Source organism: Protopterus annectens, chromosome 6.part0 (assembly GCF_019279795.1).
Source record: "Protopterus annectens isolate FY-2018-M chromosome 6.part0, PAN1.0, whole genome shotgun sequence".
Classification (NCBI taxonomy): Eukaryota; Metazoa; Chordata; order Ceratodontiformes; family Protopteridae; genus Protopterus; species Protopterus annectens.
In genome coordinates this window covers 1,732,360,372-1,732,379,235 of record NC_056737.1, presented here as the reverse complement: position 1 = coordinate 1,732,379,235, position 18,864 = coordinate 1,732,360,372, and the positions used below count along the sequence as shown (strand labels likewise).

General features: G+C 40.8%; 1 protein-coding gene across 1 annotated transcript in view; it reads right to left on the bottom strand.

Annotated features, from left to right (window-relative positions):
* The window catches only part of FAM171B (family with sequence similarity 171 member B), a 777,296-nt gene that overhangs the window by 316,795 nt on the left and 441,637 nt on the right, over positions 1-18,864 (bottom strand). Inside the window, exon 6 of the mRNA XM_044075125.1 lies at positions 6,660-6,776. Within this exon, the coding sequence (XP_043931060.1) occupies positions 6,660-6,776 (117 nt within the window). The remainder of the gene's footprint in view (positions 1-6,659; positions 6,777-18,864) is intronic.

Genomic DNA, 18,864 nt, shown 5'->3' with positions numbered 1-18,864 from the left:
GGTCTTGGATAAGCTATTAGGGAATATGGTAGCCTCTGGTAATGATTCTCTGCATCCACTGATCATTTGTAATAGAGTCAGGCAGTTTGGTGCAGGGAAAACATGCTCCAACTGATTCCAGAGGAACGAATCGAGCAGAGCTTCAGGAGCACTGATACAGTCTACCAGAGAAGGAATCTCTGGAGCCCTAGTTCTGGGGACCCCCTCTGCCTCAAAAGGGATGTCTTCCATTATTGGAACCCCCTCTGCCTCTGGAGGAGTCCTCACCACATGCGTCATAGAAAGGACCTTGAGACTTCTTGTGCCACATCTTCCCGCTCCTCTGATTCCTGGAGAAGGAACGCTGAGGTTTGGAAAAGTGTAGGCCAATGGCAGACAAGGTCTTCCCATCTTGCTCGCACCTGGCTAATGTATCCTTGACCTTAGCACCGAACAGAGCTGATGGTTCAATAGGGGCATTTAAAAGGAAGACTTGAAGGAGTCTGCGATGTCACAAATGCATCCAGGCATGGCGTTCAGAGACCTAACTGCAAAGATAAGCTTATTCAAAAACTTGTTTCCCTAACCTGTCCACTGCCCAGGACTCTCTGTTGGGCAGATGAACAGCAGGACTCTCTTCCACAAGGTCCTTTTTTGTGGCTGCCACCACCACCATAGCATCCACTGGCAAACTCTAGACCAGTGGGTTTGATCCTCTGGAGGGTAGAGTACCTTGTCTGATCTCCTGGGATGGCCTCAACGGAGTCCAGGTGCTTCCATGCCAACTGCACGATAAGCAACCAATTCATTGGCAGGAGGGGTCACCCAAGAAGTAGAGGGTCGAGCAAAGGCCTGCAGGAATACGATTCTTCCGAGGAAGAACTGGAGGGCTTCCACTCACCACTTTGAAGCTACAAAGTGCATTTCTGTTCAAGTTCGTCTTTTATTGGTGCTGACCGTACTGCATTGTACTCGTGGTTTTACAAACTGGTATCCAGGAAGGGCTTGTCTATTAGGTGACTGTATTTCTGTTACTTTACAACTGTTTGTCTGGTCGTCGTCTCGCTTGATTTCACTCGCACAAGCACACACTCGTTCATACAGTTCTAATTTTTTCTTTATTTTACACTCGCTAAACAGCATTGCTTAGCGACTGCAAAATAATAAGGGCAGTTAGCGTTAGTTCAAGCTCTTTGGTCTCAACTGTCCAGATTTTCGCAGTATATACAGATTTTTGTCTCAAATTATTAGTCAGTTCCTTTTTCTCAGAAGAGGTCGAGAGGTAACTCACAATGCACTTTCCTTATATTTCACGGGACTGTTGCTATGGCAACAGAAAATAAGACTTACGGTGATAGGAACATAAAGTGAGTGTTTTGTTGTGTATGGGAACTCAAGAGAGACTGGAGAAAAGGACGTACAAGTAAAATGACACTGTGGGCAGGAATTATGTGACGTTTTAAAAGTGGGTGTTACTTTGGTCTGATTAAAGTCGGACCCGAATTTTAAACACTGGGATTGTCCCTTTAAAGACTTTCCAGAATAATTATGTACTGCATGATATGTAATTGCCAGTAGCTGATCATTAGCATATTTAATGCTACATATCCATATGCTGCTCATTAGAGATACACTGACGTCTAGCTACAGCTGCCTCTGCTGTCAGTAGTCAGCTACATATTAGAACATAAAAGGAGTGTTGTTTGTTTAAACAGTTGACAAGCACTCCAGTTTTCACAATTTATCTGAACATTGCATAAAGGCCCACAATACTGTCTGCTTTACTGGTGAGCTTCTCCGATCCTTACTGCTGTGCAGCTATGGAGTCAAGATATATGTGTATATATATATATATATATATATATATATATATATATATATATACACGTATATCTATCATATGTATATATATATATATATATATATATATATATATATATATATATATGTATATATCTATCATATGTATATATATATATATATATATATATATATATATATATATATATATATATATATATATATATACACACACATATATATGAACTAGGAGGGTGTGGGGGCTTGCCTCCTCATGTGGGTGTTGCACACAGGATTTACATCAAAATAACACTTATTTTGATTTTGACAAGTCTTGTTAAGATAAGCTGAATCCTCAGTCAGTTGTGGCTAAATTCTCAGATTTAGAAAGAGATCAAGTGTTGATTGTTCATAAGGAACCAGCACATATACTATAAACGACAGCATGTACACAAATAACACATCGACTCATACTTGTTTTTGATTTATGACTGAAGTTCTTAAATTTCATAATAAAGTCTCTGAGAGAGCACTACATGCTGACGTGCACATACCTCAGTGGTACATTGTTTTGATAGTAAAACAACACATAATTTAATTGTGTTGTACTGTTTTTCAAAGTCTGTTAAACTACAGTTACATAGTCAAGTATAATTCACTGGAAAATAGAAATTTGGTGGTAACTCTAAGAAAGCAGTGGCTTTTAAGTTTTGGTATCCAATGTATTCTTAGCTCTATTGTCCTGCAAGTTTTGTTGTAGCACTACTACAATAACAGCATGTTATTTTGTTAACAGTTTTATTTAATCATCATACTCAAATAAACTCTTTCATACATATTGTACATTCTAGTTTCTAGTTCAGAAATGATTCTAGTTTTTCAAAGCAAAGAAGATATATCTGTGATTCAACTTTCCACTCTCTTACTACTACTTTATAAATGATGTATGTTGTTTTGTTCAGTTTAATGGCACAGAAACAAAGCATCCATCTATGATGCTAGTGACCTGGTTTGATAATTACTGGGATTACTGTTGAAATGTCAGCTGGGAGAAAGGCCTGGCAATCTATTCCCTTATCTCTGACATGAAAGTTCTGTGGATGATTTGGATAACTGTCCACAGGCTTGCCATCGTCACTGACTTATCAACAGCACTATACAACTGTGTCTGAAATAAGTGACAGCAAAGTGTAACAGAAAAGAGCAGATGCAGGAAGATGCTGTTTACTTTTCCACAAGAGGTTGCTGACAATGACTTTATGATCAGAATGATGCTAAAGTATTAAAATTCTGCTTTTACAGCAACATTTTTATTGTAAACAATATATATAATCACATCAAAATGTGAATGCAAAATATAATTTCAACACCACTAATGTAAACTATAAATGTCCTCTGTATTGAAATGTCGGCACTCAAAAAGCTGAGTGCTAACAAGCCCCCAAAAAGACTGAAAATCCCAGAGAAGGGTGAATCTCAAACATTGTTCTTCTCATTTAAACTTCTACCCCCCAGCACCTCTGAGATTACCATAAATTGGGGAAAAGGGAATATCCAGAGAAATGACTGTCTTGGACTTAGTATAGGTAAGTCCATTCTTTCAGCCAATAAAACTCTGTGTTTCAGGACTCAATCTTGTGGGTCCTGACATTTCAAATGGTTACCCTATAAATGCCAGTAAAATTCTTAATTTAAAGATCTATATTATATAAAGAAATTGCAATCCTAGATGCTACATTTTTTAACCTCAGTTGTACATTCCAACTGATAAAGAGTGATGCTGTCTTTTTTTTTTGTCCCTTACCTGCCTTCAACCATTAACTCACTTCTACCACCCCACTGACCCATTCATCCCCCCCCGTCTTGACTGGTACAAGTATCCGATTTCACCCCCTTGGAGGTTTACCATTTTCAGGAGGAATTTCACTTCATAGGCCTCATCTTTATGCTCTATCATGTGTGACACTTGAATTACTCAGTCGCCCTCTTCCCTCTCTCTCTTTCTCAATTAGCCTGCTAAGTGCTGCTATACCAGGCCATGTGTGTGCATGCCTCTACACACCTGCACTTTTGCTACAATGCTTAAAAACTCTTTGGTAGGCACACTGCCCCTAAATGTCCTTGGTGTTAAGCATCTCTTTGCCAGGTGTACTTCCTGTGGTAGAAATGCATTCAGTTATCTACTTCCCATAATTGTTAGCTGGCACGACACCCCCCCCCCCCATATCTTCCCCTGCCAGCATCTCCAATAGCTTCACTTGCTAGTTTAATTAGGTCCTTAGGTCAGCAGACAGGACTACTCTCCTTAGTGCCACAGATCTGACACAATATTGCTGCTTTTAAATTTATGTGACGCCGTAGTATTTAAGGGTAAAAATCACACTTTGTCTGCAGTTCTAGTTTATATTGCACTCACAGTTGGGGGCCCAACCCCAACCTCAGTATAAATAAAACCCACCTTGTCAGCAGCTGGATAAGGATAAATGGTGTTTTTTCAGGAAATAAGTTTTACGGCAAATGGGAGTGACTACAAATGCTGGAAGAGATGGCAAGCCTCAAAACATAATTCTTCAACAAAAACTACTCAAAACTGACAGCCTAAGTAGACATACTCTCAGGATACATACATTTGGGATGTACAGCAAATGTAACAAAATTACAATCATTAAGAAATGTTTTTGCAGTGGGGTGGTAATTCCTTCTAGATTTTGCATCTTCTTACTTTATTCTTCTTGCTTCAAAGTCACTGCATCTCACAAAAAGAGTAATCACTAAAAGATGTCATTCCAGGGTCACTGAATGTTGTTGAAAGATCAAGCACAAAAATGAAAAAAGGTGTCTTTCCTTCTCCAGGAGGCTGTGAGCTCACAGAAATCAAAAACACAATATACTTTTAGAACCAACAAATTGCTCACATGTATATAATAAGGAACAGCACATTGGCAACTGCCACCTTGAGCTACTATGCTTGGGCAACTGTGATGTGAGCAATCATCTACTAAGCAACTGACAGTAAGCATGGTAATAATACAGTTATTTGTGTCCATTTTTAACTGCTGGATCATTAAATACTTCACTTTCTACAACCTCAGAGCATGCTGTATTAAGAAAGGGGTGGTAGTAAGGTTGATACTGTGGTAACTGGAAAAATAACAATAGACTCAGAAATAAACTGCTCCAACGTCAAACAAAAGTTTATCAAAGCAAAGCTTTCGGGTAACAACCCTTTCTCAATGCTAAGATGGAAAAGCTGCTCTTATTTCAGTCTATGCATTGCACAAACCAAAACAGATAATCATATAAAACCTAAGCTGCTTTCATTTGTTTGTTTAATCATATTAATCATATTAGGGCTCACTTCATTTTATCTCTTGAAGTTCCCATATTTTAATGTATTACTGAAGATATACTAGTTTTAACAGAAATCTATAAAATCAACTGCTCAATAATCAGGTTTACCCAAATGAAAATCTAACAAAACGTAAAGTTATCTCATAACAGGCTATCAGAAATGAATGCTAAGGAAACAAACATTATTAATCTTATTATGTAGGAAGCATCTGTGTTACTAAATTATTTGATAACCTCAAAGGTCACTGCATACTGAGGAAAGTGACATTTTAAATTGCATAGAGCATTACCAGGCACAACTGTAGCAGTAAAAAGCCAACCTTTTATTAGTTCCATGCATTTCATTCACAGTCACGTTCTGCTGTGACTGCCAGTATTAAATACCATGCCAGAATTAAAAACAAATCTGTTGAATATGAAAATTTGCACACTGCATCTTCTGAAGTCTAAAAACCTATCGTGAGGCAACACGTCTGTCTCACACATTAAGTTAAAATGTTAAACCGGTACAGCTTATTGATAGACCCTGTGTTACTATGCAATGTTTCCAGGATAAGTCCATTTCTGATCCAACTTTTTTACCACATTAGATGCTCAGCTGTTGTGTCAAATGATTTCATAATCCATAGCTTAGAGGGAGCAGTATAATATGAAATCAGGTACTCATGGTATATGTTTTACTAACACATGCACTCGGCATCCATAATTTTCTCGTACTCTCATATGTTTATGTTACAGCTGCAGGACTTCCTGGCCTCCAACAGACACATAAGTTGCAGACAAATCGATAACTCCACCGCATAGGAGAGCTGGGAAACAACTACTTCCTCCCATCCTGCCTGACAAACTTTGCAATGACCCACACGCATTCCCAAAGCTGGGTCAAGGAGCTAGCTACACATTTCACTTTCCGAATATAGAGATGCAAGGAGAATAGCTGACCCCATCATCACAGTAGCAGGTGGTCTTCACTTCTTTTTTCCAAAAACAGGCCAATTAACTAAAATCCAGCATTCATAAACAGAACCAGAATTTTAAAAGTCACTACTAAGTTTTAAAATTATAAAAGTAAAAATGTGACTAGATAAAGAAGAGTTTTTTTAGTGATTAAGTCTGGTCATTTTTTTTTTTTAATTTTTATTATTTTAAAACTTAGTAGTGACTTTTGAAGTTTTGGATGACTTTTAACTGTTCCCGAATGCAGGAGTTTAGTTAATTGTCCCGTTTTTCCAGCAAAGAAGTGAAGGCAGTCTGCTGCTCTCACTCTAGGATCAGCCACTCTCCTTGCATTTCTGATTGTGTTTATGTACTTGATTATCCTGTGGCTTAAATTTTGAATATGCACAGTGGTCCTGGATGTGAAGTGGATTTACCAGAACCACTTGTGATCTTTTTCCTTTGATTCTGTTTTTGAATAAAAGCTGCAGTTATTAAAGAAAGTAGAGATTACTGTATTGAGATTTCTACTGCATGCCAGTTCTGTATATAACAAATGCATGCTTCTCAAACATATATCATTACTGTCTTACTTCCAGTTCCAGGTAAAGGTGCTGCAATCCAGTAACCCAGATGTGGAGCGACATAATTCCAAACAAGAAGATTGCCTTCCTTTTTAACCATTCCCAGACCGCGACTGACCCAAGCACCTAAAGAAACATTACAACATCATCAGTTCTTGATACACAATTTGTTCATTTCTGCTGCTTCTCTAAACACTTGGTACACTATGTAATACCATTACTAGTAGCAACATTTTGCTTTAAAATATCAAGCAGCAAAACTTAGTAGAAGGCAAAATGAGTTAAAGTCTGTGCGCTTACATTTTTTGCATTTTTGTTTCATAAGATATTGTAGCATGAAAATGCATTCTTATATGAAACTATCCATGTCAAAGACACAATTAATTTGCTTTATACAAGGTCTTTACTTACACTATAGCAAGTTAGAAAACCAGAACTGAAAAAGTAAATTTATAAATGACAGTTGGTACTGAAGTGCATGTGCCCTATGCATGTAATTAGTAATCTCAGAAACAATAATCGGGTTGACTCACCAGGTCTCCAGAATATCAAACTGGTGTGAACCATAAGAAGATCCCAATTTTGGCATTTAGAAATTTATCATCTTTATATGAAGGCTCACATAAATGTTCACTTTTCTATACTTACATTTTTCTATACTTAATGTTAATATATGGACTGGTCTGCATCACTAGCTTATGGATACTTTCAAATTTTTTTACAATGTACTAGTAAAGTAAAGCACTGACGTGTAAGCTTTGGTCAAACACTGTTTCTAATGACTAAATATTGCAAAAAAGAAGTTATGTCTTACCATAACATTCCATCTGAGTTGTTGATCTTCTTCCAGTCATCACTGATGGGTTCGGTTCCGAGCCCTCAGGACCGAGTCGGCCTTATACCAAGTTTGTGTGCACCAAAAACTCTCAAACTAAGCTGCTACCTACAATGCCCTTTACTCAGTTACCTCAGATCGAGTTTGCATGCAACATATAGAAGAAGAAATAAGTCAGAGGCCATCTCTGTGCAGAAACCCTAAGACACCACAAAGACCCAGAAGATCTGCCAGGAACCTTTGGAGGGGGTTGGTGGGAGGGTGTGATGACTGGAAGAAGATCAACAACTCAGATGGAACATTATGGTAAGACATAACTTCTTTATCTGAAGTTGTTAATCGTCTTCCTATTCATCACTGATGGGACCGAGTCCCCAGCTACTTGGAGAACCTGGGTGGCTCTTATGGAAGAACATTCCTGAGAACCACTGAATCAAAGGCCGCTATTCCCATGGAGATCAGATCCAATCTGTAATGCTTGATAAAGGTGTCGGGCTTTGCCCAAATAGCAGCTGCACAAATGTCATCCATGGAGGCCCTAGTGTGGAAGGCAACAGATGCTGCAATAGTCCTAGTTGAGTGAGCTTTGATTTGGCCAGGCTTAGGTCCCTCTGTAAGTGAATATGTGAAGGCAAAGACCTGAACCATTTAGACAAAGTAACTTTCGATACTGCACTTCCCATTCTAGGACCTGCAAAGGAGATGAAAAGCTGGTCCGACTTGCAAAAGGATTTAGTTCTGTCCAGGTAGAAACGTAATTGTCTATGAACATCCAAGGAATGCAGGCAGTATTCTCCCTTGTTAGGGTAATTTGGAAAGAACACAGGGAGCTCAATGGACTGGTTAATTGAAAAGTCAGAAACCACTTTGGGGAGAAAGGATGTGTTAGTACGAAGTGATACTCTGTCCTTATGAAAGATCAGATAAGGGAACTTGATACATAATGTTTGTAATTCAGAAATTCGTCTGGCTGAGGTTATAGCCACCAGAAATAAGGATTTTCATGACAGGAATTCTAGATCACATGTTGCAGCTGGCTCAAAAGGGGGCAGAGAAAGAGACTGCAAAACCCCGGACAGATTCCATGCCTCCACCAGCTGCCTGATGGGAGGCCTGCTGTGGAAAATACCTTTGAGGAAAGTCATGCAAAGGCAAGAGGAAATAAGCAGGACTCCATCTGAACCATTATGGAAGTTGGAAACAGCTGCTAGATGGACTCGAATGGTGGAAGCTGACACCCCATTGTTGAACAGTTCAGCCAGGTAATGAAGAATAGTGGCTATGGGGGCAGAGAACGGGTCTAGCTTCTGATTATGTGACCAAATAGAGAATCTTTTCCATTTGTCCCTGTAAAGTTTCCTGGAGGATGGGTTATGAGAGGCCAAGAGGCCAAGATAATATCACGTATGGGTGAAGAGAATGTTTCCTGCCTGGCAACTAACGGAAGTGGAGAAACCAAGCTGTCAGCTTGAGAGTTGACAGATTCGGGGGAGTCAGCCCTTGTGGGTGAGATATGAGGTCCTGATGAGTGTCTAGGTTCCAAGGAGGTTGTAACAGGTGAGGTCAGAGGAAGGAAAACCATACTTGATGAGGCCAGAATGGGGCAATGAGGATCACTTTGCTTCTCAACTGAATAGCTTTCCTTAGAAAAAGGGGGAATCAGAGGAATCGGAGGAGAAGCATAAAGGAGACCTGTGGGCCAATTGTGAATCAAAGCATCTCTCAATGACTCCCCAAGAGGGGGAAAGAGGGCAAAGTAGCTGCTGCATTTTGTGTTTGAGGGGGAGTTGAAAAGGTCGCAGCATGGCTGACCCCAACAGCTGAAAATTTCTGTCGCCACACTCAGGTTGAGAGACCACTCATGAGGATGGAGAATGCATCTGCTTAGTCTGTCCGCAATCATATTAGAGCTCCCCGGGATATGCGTTGTGATCAGGAAGCGGTTAGAATCTATCGCCCACTGCCAGATTCTCATGGCTTCGTGACATAGGGGGTAGGATTTGGTCCCTCTGTTTGTTTATGTACCAGAACACGGACATGTCCGACTGGACAGCAATCGTTCTGGACAGAAGGAGTGGATGGAAGGCTTGCAACGCCAATAGCACCACTCAACTCCAGGACATTGATATGCAAGTTGACCGCTACATTGGACCACGTGCCTTGAACTGACTTTCCCTGGAAGTAGCCCCCCCCCCCATCAGAGAAGCATCCGTGGTCACCATGGGGCTGGGCTGGGGAGCCTGGAAGGGGTGAAACCAACGATTTTCATCTGTACACATCCACCAGAGGGGATCTTGTTTGCAAGTGTTGGTGATGAGAATCTGTGAGCTCAGGGGGTGAAGATTGGGTATCCACTGGGCCTGAAGAAGCCATAGTAGTAATCACATATGTAGTCTGGCTAAGGGAACAATAGGGATGGCTGCAGCCATAGACCTCAGGGCTTGGAGAACTTCCCTTGCAGACACCTTTTTTTGACAGAGTATCACTTGAACCTGTGCCCTTAATCTCTGAAGCCTGTGAAGAGGAAGTGAGATCAGGCTGGACTGGGTGTTGAATATTGCCCCTACGACTTCCAATTGTTGTGAGGGTTGAAGTTTGCATTTCTCCCAATGTATGGTGATGCCCAGTGACTCTGCTAGAACCATGGTGTAGCGGAGGGCCCTGACCAGTAGACGCTTGGTGGGGGCAGAGGGAAGCCAATTGTCTAGGTACAGAAACACCTGGAATCCATGAAGTCTCAGATGAGCTGTTACCACTGCAAGGCATTTCGTGAACACTCTGGGGGCCATCAAGAGACCGAAAGGCAGGGCTCTGAATTGGTTGTGACTGGCTCCCAACTGGAAGTGAAGGAGGCTCCTAGAGTGCTTGTCCATCTTGATATGGCAATACGCATCCCGGAGATCTAATGAGCACATCCAAACACCCTCCCGCAGAAAGGGAAGGATGGATTGAATCATGACCATGTGGAACTTGGTCTGAACTACCGATTTGTTTAGTTGGCTGAGATCCAGAATGGGCCTCCAGTCCCCAGTCTTCTTTGGCACCAAAAAGAATCTTGAGTAGAACCCTGATCCACACTGATTTGAGGGAACCTGTTGGATGGCTCGTTTTTGACATAGCTTTCGTATTTCGGAAGCTGCCTCCTCCCTTTGACTGGGCGGAACATCGGGAAGGGATTTCGGAGGTCTTGGATAAGCTATTAGGGGAATATGGTAGCCTCTGGTAATGATTCTCTGCATCCACTGATCATTTGTAATAGAGAGTCAGGCAGTTTGGTGCAGGGAAAAACATGCTCCAACTGATTCCAGAGGAACGCAATCGAGCAGAGCTTCAGGAGCACTGATACAGTCTACCAGAGAAGGAATCTCTGGAGCCCTAGTTCTGGGGACCCCCTCTGCCTCAAAAGGGATGTCTTCCATTATTGGAACCCCCTCTGCCTCTGGAGGAGTCCTCACCACATGCGTCATAGAAAGGACCTTGAGACTTCTTGTGCCACATCTTCCCGCTCCTCTGATTCCTGGAGAAGGAACGCTGAGGTTTGGAAAAGTGTAGGCCAATGGCAGACAAGGTCTTCCCATCTTGCTCGCACCTGGCTAATGTATCCTTGACCTTAGCACCGAACAGAGCTGATGGTTCAATAGGGGCATTTAAAAAGGAAGACTTGAAGGAGTCTGCGATGTCACAAATGCGCATCCAGGCATGGCGTTCAGAGACCTAACTGCAAAGATCGCTTATTCAAAAACTTGTTTCCCTAACCTGTCCACTGCCCAGGACTCTCTGTTGGGCAGATGAACAGCAGGACTCTCTTCCACAAGGTCCTTTTTTGTGGCTGCCACCACCACCATAGCATCCACTGGCAAAACTCTAGACCAGTGGGTTTGATCCTCTGGAGGGTAGAGTACCTTGTCTGATCTCCTGGGATGGCCTCAACGGAGTCCAGGTTCTTCCATGCCAACTGCACGATAAGCTTAACCAATTCATTGGCAGGAGGGGTCACCCAAGAAGTAGAGGGCCGAGAGCAAAAGGCCTGCAGGAATACGGATTCTTCCGAGGAAGAACTGGAGGGCTTCCACTCACCCCTCTGTTTCAAGATTTCCATGATGTCTCTGAAGAAGACATCATCAGGGGCTGAACATGGGGATCCTTCCCCATCATCATAGTCCCTATCTTCCGTGAAGGACTCCTCTGGGGAGTCCATGTGTTTCCTCTTACATGCCCGTTTCTGAGGGGGTTCTTTGGTGGGAGTATCCAAAAAAGACTCAGAAAGGGAAATACCCTGGACAGGGGTTTCCTGGGCCTTGTGCTCTCAGAGTCCTGGGAAGGTGGCCTTTGACAGCTGTGGCTCAGAAGGAACTGGGGGTCAACTGACATACGAGGGTTGCTAGAAGTAAGCACCCTCTCCATCACCTGGAAAGTGGGCCTGCCCGAAGAGGAGTGGGAGCCCGGAACCAAGGAAGATGAAATCGGAACCAGGGCCACTCCCCGCTCTACACAGTCCACCCCCAGGGACGGAGCCTCAAGCAAATGCAAAGTGGTAGTCACCCCCGGATCTGAAACCGGGACCGACAACACAGTCAGAATTGATACCAGAATCGGAGGTTCCACCCTCCCCAAGCATGAGATTGAGGGAGGGTGGGTTCCGATGGAACCAACACCCAAAGGGGCCTCAGGGGCCTCAGACACTGTCGTTGTCAGTGCCAAGGAAGGGGGTCCTCTAGAAAATGTCAGATATACGAGCCTTGGAACCGAGGGATCCAAGGGAGGTGAGTATGTAGGGGTCACTAGAGTAATAGACCCAAAGCCTGGAGTGGGATAGGGTCTAGGTAAATTTGAAATTCCCCTGGCAGTCAGCAGCTGGTCAAAAAGGCACACCACATCCAATTCTGAAAGGCTCCTGGTGGATCTTACCAATGCCCCTGAGGGGGAATCAGGCCGGTCCAAAAAGGGGCTGCAGGCTTGTCTGGAAAACGGGTCCACAGACGACGAATATTGGGTCCGTGGTGTATCACAGAATGGCACAGACGATTCCAACTTAGAAACCAGCAACAACTGTATGGTTGGAGCTGAGAACGGGCTCGGAGCCGAAGTCACAACAGGGGTGGATGTCAAAAATGGCTCCGAAGTTGTTGTCGGAACCGACATCGGAGCAGAGGTGGGTGACGTCGGTGCCGAGACAGAGACAGACAAACAGATTGGAACCGAGGTAGTAGATGGCACCGTCATCGACGGTGTCGGGGTAGGCGCTGACGAGGCGACCTCGGTAAGCTTCACTGGAGCCGAACTCGGAACCGATGTAGTCGGAACCGAGAAGGCAGTACAGTGCTCGGAGGAAGACTTTTGGGCCTTGTGCTTATGACTTTTACCTCTCTCACTAGCCGGTGAAGAGGGGTCTGAACGAGGATGTTTCTTGTCCACAGAAGGAGGGGATGAGACCTCCATCACAGAAATAGCCTCCGAAAAAGGCGATGCAAGCAGGCCCTTCAAAATCTATTTATTCTGACGTTTATTCAATGTCCGCTGATTGAAGCTAGCACAAATATCACACGGGGGTTTCGCCGACAAATGCGGAACCCCCAAACAGTACACACATTCTTCATGAAGGTCGCTATTCAGAAGTTTACCACTGCAAGAAGAGCAGTGTTTAATCCCCATAATTTCCTTCTTCTTAGACATAACAGTAAACACTGTCACACAAAAGGAAAAGAGTGAGGAAAGTGGAGGAAATGAAGAAGTAAAGAGAGAGGAAATACCAACAATGGTAATAAAATACCACAAGGGTAGAAAGTTCAAAATACCAAAAATGGTATGAAAGGGATGCCTGTGGGTAGAGCTGAGTATATAAAGATATCAAAGAACAAACAATAAATGAGAAAAACTTTTACAAAACTTGTAAATGTATAAGATAAATCACTTAGCTGGAGAGCTCGGAGAAACACTGCTATATGGCTGCGCGGCAAATGAGATCTGGGGTAACTGAGTAAAGGGCATTGTGGGTAGCAGCTTAGCTCGAGGGTTTTTGGTGCACGCAAGCTTGGTATAAGGCCGACTCAGTTCCAAGGGCTTGGAACCGAGCCCATCAGTGATGAATAGGAAGAAGATTAACAACTTCAGATTATACTTTAGCTCTACAGACCATAGGACATAATAACTAGTGTTAAGTGTAATAATTCAATCAATATTCTCTCAATGAAAAATGGTAACTAATAAGACTACCAGAGCAATTTTATAATGTAATTATTAGTGGCTATTATCCAAACTGAGAATATTAATCAGGTATATTCAGTTATAAAATCATTAACTAGTGCATCAAAGCCCAGTCCTACAAGATGAAAATTCCAAACAGGCTTTTGACAAAAGAAGCAGTAACGAAAATCCCAAAGCTTGGTGATCTCAGAGGTAATTATGTCAATTTGGAGAATGATGAGGGTGCGAATCCATGCAGGTGGGATTTGCCACTCTCCTTATGTGCAATAAGAAGAAACTGTGGCTTGGGTGTTCGTTTTTACTATACACAAATACGTCAGGATGGACAGCAGGAAAATTAAACTTAAATGAACTATCTAACTGACTGACTACCTACTCAAAAAGACCAAGAAATTTGGAAACACACCGTTGCACCACAAAACGACTTTAATACAGGCAAGAAATGTAAAAAAGCAAAGCTTTCGAGGCAAGCTCTTTCTCAATGCTCAACAAAATAAAATACAATTAAAGTCTCTTAAATACAATGCATTTGCATCAGCTAGCAAATAGTACAAAAGCAACAATAAATCATTTAAATTAAGATCAATCAAAAAACTAAAAAGTTTTAACCAGTTAGGTACACAACACAAATTCAGAAAACATCTTATATATGGTTATGCTTCACTTTCAAAACAGGTTTAATATTGTGTTGTGAGTTCAGTCCTGGTAACACATCTGCCCTAAAGTAATTTATCCACTTATATTTTAAAAACACTGTTTTTTCAAGTATATTTCCCCCTCTCATATCAGGAAAAACTTTCTGTAGGACTCTAAACTTAAACTTATGGTCAGGCCCTTTTTGAGAAATATGCTTAAGATGCAGTTTATCAGGAAAACCTCCAGGCCTGTAGCTCCCCCCGATGTAGAAGACAGCCTCCCCAGGCTAAGCCTTCTCAGTCTTCCAGCCAAAGACTTCCCTTTCCTGATAGGGCCACGTAGTGTCTGACCGCTGCCAAAATTTCAGCCTCCACCCCCTCATCCATACTCCTATCTGCCTGTCTCTCTCTTTGTCTCACAGATGACTGCAAACTGGGAGCCATTATTGAATCCCCAAATAATGTGGATATTCTACAAAAGGGCCTTACAGAAACAGATGATTGGTGCCAGAGCTATGGGCTCAAGCTAAATGCCAAGAGATGTATAGTTATCCCCTTTAGGAAAAACCATGTACCCATGAATTATCACATAAGTGTCAGTGCGCTAAACACTGCAAGTGTGATAAGGGACTTAGGGACACAGGTGGACAGTGGTCTTACCTTCAATAACCACATCGCTACAACAGTCAGGTAATCCTTTTAAGTGGCACACCTCATCACTAAGGGCTTTTCATCCAGAAAAAAGGAGGTCATTGTCCCACTGTACTCAACCCTCATTAGACCCACTATAGAGTACAGTGCCCCATTTGGTATGTACCTCACAAGACATCTACAACAACTGGAAAGGCCACAGAAATACCTCACTAAAAGAATCACAGGCCTAAAGCAGATGCCTTATGCTGACTGCCTAAAAAAACTCCGTCTATACTCTGTCACACATCGCCTACTCAGAGGCGATCTCTGCTTAACATACAAGGCCATGTCAAACCCAGAGCTGTTGGACATGCTACACTTAAAGAAATCCCAATCCCTCAGAGCCACATGCTCCAGGGATCTAAACCTGGTCATCACAATGAATAAAACATGCTGGAGGGATAGGTTCCTGACCCAGAGACTCCCCATACTCTGGAATAGACTGCCCATACATGTCAAGCTGAACACCTCTTTGGTCCTTTTCAAAAGGAACCTTGATGACTGGATGGGAGAGAGGAAATTCACCCTGGGGATCACGTCAGTTGCCCTGCTAGACAGGGGACCAGGGAAATAAATATTCTGGGAAGAAATAGCCAGGGAATTGTTATGGCTAGGCTTGTATAGGCTGTAGGGCCGATAGCCTAGTACCAACCTATGAACCTATTAGTATTAATACATCTATGTATATCTGAAAGATGTAAGTTAATACATTCCTTAAGCTTCTGATTTGTCTTCTCTATATAGAAATGGTCACAGGCCTCACAATTAGCAAGGTATATGACATTCTCTGTGAAACAAGTAGCATGAGTCTTAAAAATAAATTCAAATCCAGTTACTGGATATATAAAAACTAGCTCTGTGTTAATTTTGCTGCAAAAAACACAGTAATAGTATGGTATTATAGATTTTTTGTTTACATTAATACCTATTTTCTTAAACATGTCTTTATAACAGAACATCTGTTTCAAATTCTTTTCTGTCCTGTAGGTAAAACTAGGTTGTGCACCTACAATGTTTCTAATATCATTACTGGACCGTTAAATAGCCCAATTTTTCCTGATAATTTTCCTAACCATATTGGTATGTCTATTGAATTTAGTAACATATCTTATATGGCTCTGTTCCCTACCATCATTATTAATATTAGTCCTGGCCACTGGACCATTCAAATATGGTCTACCAAGATTATCACGTTCTTCCATCATGTTTCTCCTTTCCCTTTCTATCATTCTCTCATTATAACGTTGTAGCTTAAAGTCTTTAATCATAAAAGCTAACTTGGAAACAAAATCTTTATTATTTGTATTTAGCCTACTGGCTCTCAAAAATTGTCCTTTCAGCACATTCAGACATATATGTCTCGGGTGCATACTTCTAGAAAGTACATATCGAGTAGCTTGTACTTCTTTTTTATGAATTTTTGTTTCAAACTTCATATCCCTATAAATTATACAAATATCAAAAAAATTAATCATTATATCAGAATGTTGCACATCAAATGACAAAAACTGGGTCTTCTTGAAAAAGGTATGTCATATGTACCATCTTGTGAGGGTGATTTAAGTGAAGTTTTAACTGAATTGAGACTCTTTTCATGGAATATTGATTTAAAACTTTTGCTTAATAAAGCTATCAATGTACCCAATGTAAATCTTAAAAGAACAAGTATGTTCATCCCTATATGTACAAGTAGTTAAAGCCTTTATTGAAATGTGTGAACAAGATATTTATGATATGTTGTATGTAAAAACTAGTCAAAATAAGTATTATAATTTAAATCAAGATGAAAAGAATGCATTATGGAAACTCAGTAACAACTGAGATATAATAATAAAACAAGAAGATAAGGGAGGTAAGGTTGTGATTATGGATGTGAAGTTATACAATGAATTAATGTATGAACTACTTCATAATATTATGACCTTTATGAAGGTTAAAGTTACCATAGTGAATGCTTTTATTTTTAAGATAAAAAGCTACTTATAAGAGCTTCTGATGGATGGATTTATAGTACCTGAATTGTATAACTATTTGTATTTATCACATCCTGTAACATCTATTGTATATGGTCTACCGAAGTTTTTTTTTTCAAATAATTCTTTTATTTTTCAAAGTATGGTACAATGCAAACTGGATGAGGAAATACATTACAGTTATACACATTAGAATGCAACGTTGGATTATTACAGAAAATAGTGAGTAGCCACATAGTATAGCAATGATACATATGAGAATGATAGGTACAGCACAATGAGAGCATTGTAATCCATTTACCCAAAACCAAAAAACAAATATATACAATATTTACAACCAAGAGTGCTACGTTCCTCCGTAGTGGTAATGTAGAAGTATAGTGAAAAATTGGGTTGGCTGTGGTTCTCCGGTATATTAACAGGAATATGGATAGCTTTTGTGCACAAGATGTGAATGAGGAGTCATTCAGTATGAATCACATCTATAAGTTTCTTCCATAATTTGCCAAAATAAGCTCTTTTTTTGGGGCCCTTTATAATGAATTTATGAGCTGAGATGTGTTTGAAAGCCATCTCTTTGAAACCATTCCAACTAAGTTTGGTGCGATCTAACCAGTTTTAGTGATATATAGCTTAATAAGTGAACAGAGAATAATTAAAATGTGAAGTTGTACTTTAGGTATTACGGAGGTATGAATATGGAGAATGGCTGTTTCCCATGACAGGGTTGAGGTGTAGTAACCCATTTTTTGTAAACGAACTTTTAGAGAACACCAGAGTTTGTAAGAGTGGTTGCAATACCACATAATGTGTAGTAGATCCGCCTCGGATGGGAGCAGCATGTACACGAGGGGATGAGTTGGGGTTAAATTTATTGAGTATTACAGGAGTGAAGTAGGAATTGTTGTTTAGCATCAGTTGGGTGTATAAGAGTTTTTTAAAAAGGGAGAGTTCTAAAGTAGATTTTATAGCTGAGAGTTTTTGGTCCTCTGAGATAGGAGACCCAACTGTGTTCCAATAGTTGGAAAAGAGACATTTTGAGTTGTATAGCACCTTATTCAATAGTTTGTAAGAGGATGAGATTGTTTTTTTAGTGCTTGATATTACAGATATGATTTCAATTAATTTGTTGATTTCCTGAGGGTTAGGGGGAGGATTAAAATGTTGTGCAAGTAAAACTTCTCTTAGTTGTCGAAGAATCACTGTGTATTTGTTATTGGTTCCAAGAATTAATCGTAGCTCAGGGATAGATTTTGAACTATGTTTGAGGATGTCCCAAACATTGAGGTCTTTAATGGCAGGAAATTTAGTAAGGTCCAACGTCATATTGTTGATTTTGATGTTTGGATTTTGATGGAGTGGTTGGAGCAGGGGTAGGGTATTTTCCATGTTGATGTCTTTAATGAGTTTTTGGAAAAGCCTAATTTTATGTTTCAGAGAATGTGCTAAATTACAATTGTTTATAGAGAGAGTGGAAAGGAATGGAATAGCCTGAGGATTAATTTTGTTAGAGATAATATGATGATGCCATATTTTCAACCATGCTGGAGAGTGGGTTTGATTTTTGCTGCTAAAGTTTGAGATAGACCAGACTCTGTTTGAGCAGATGATCTTGTAGTACAGTTGAAAGTTTGGAAGGCCCAACCCCTTTCTCCTTAGGATAAGTTAATTTAGAGTAAGAGATCCTGACTGACTTCGGGAACCAGATGAACCTAGCTAGATCTTTTTCAATTTTGGAAAAGAAGTTATTAAATACTTCTATATCCGAGGCGTTGAATTGATATAAGAGTCTGGGTAAGACATTCATTTTCACTATTGCTACTTTGGACAAGAAAGCTAAATTCATAAGTTTCCATCTTTGTAAATCTTGCTGG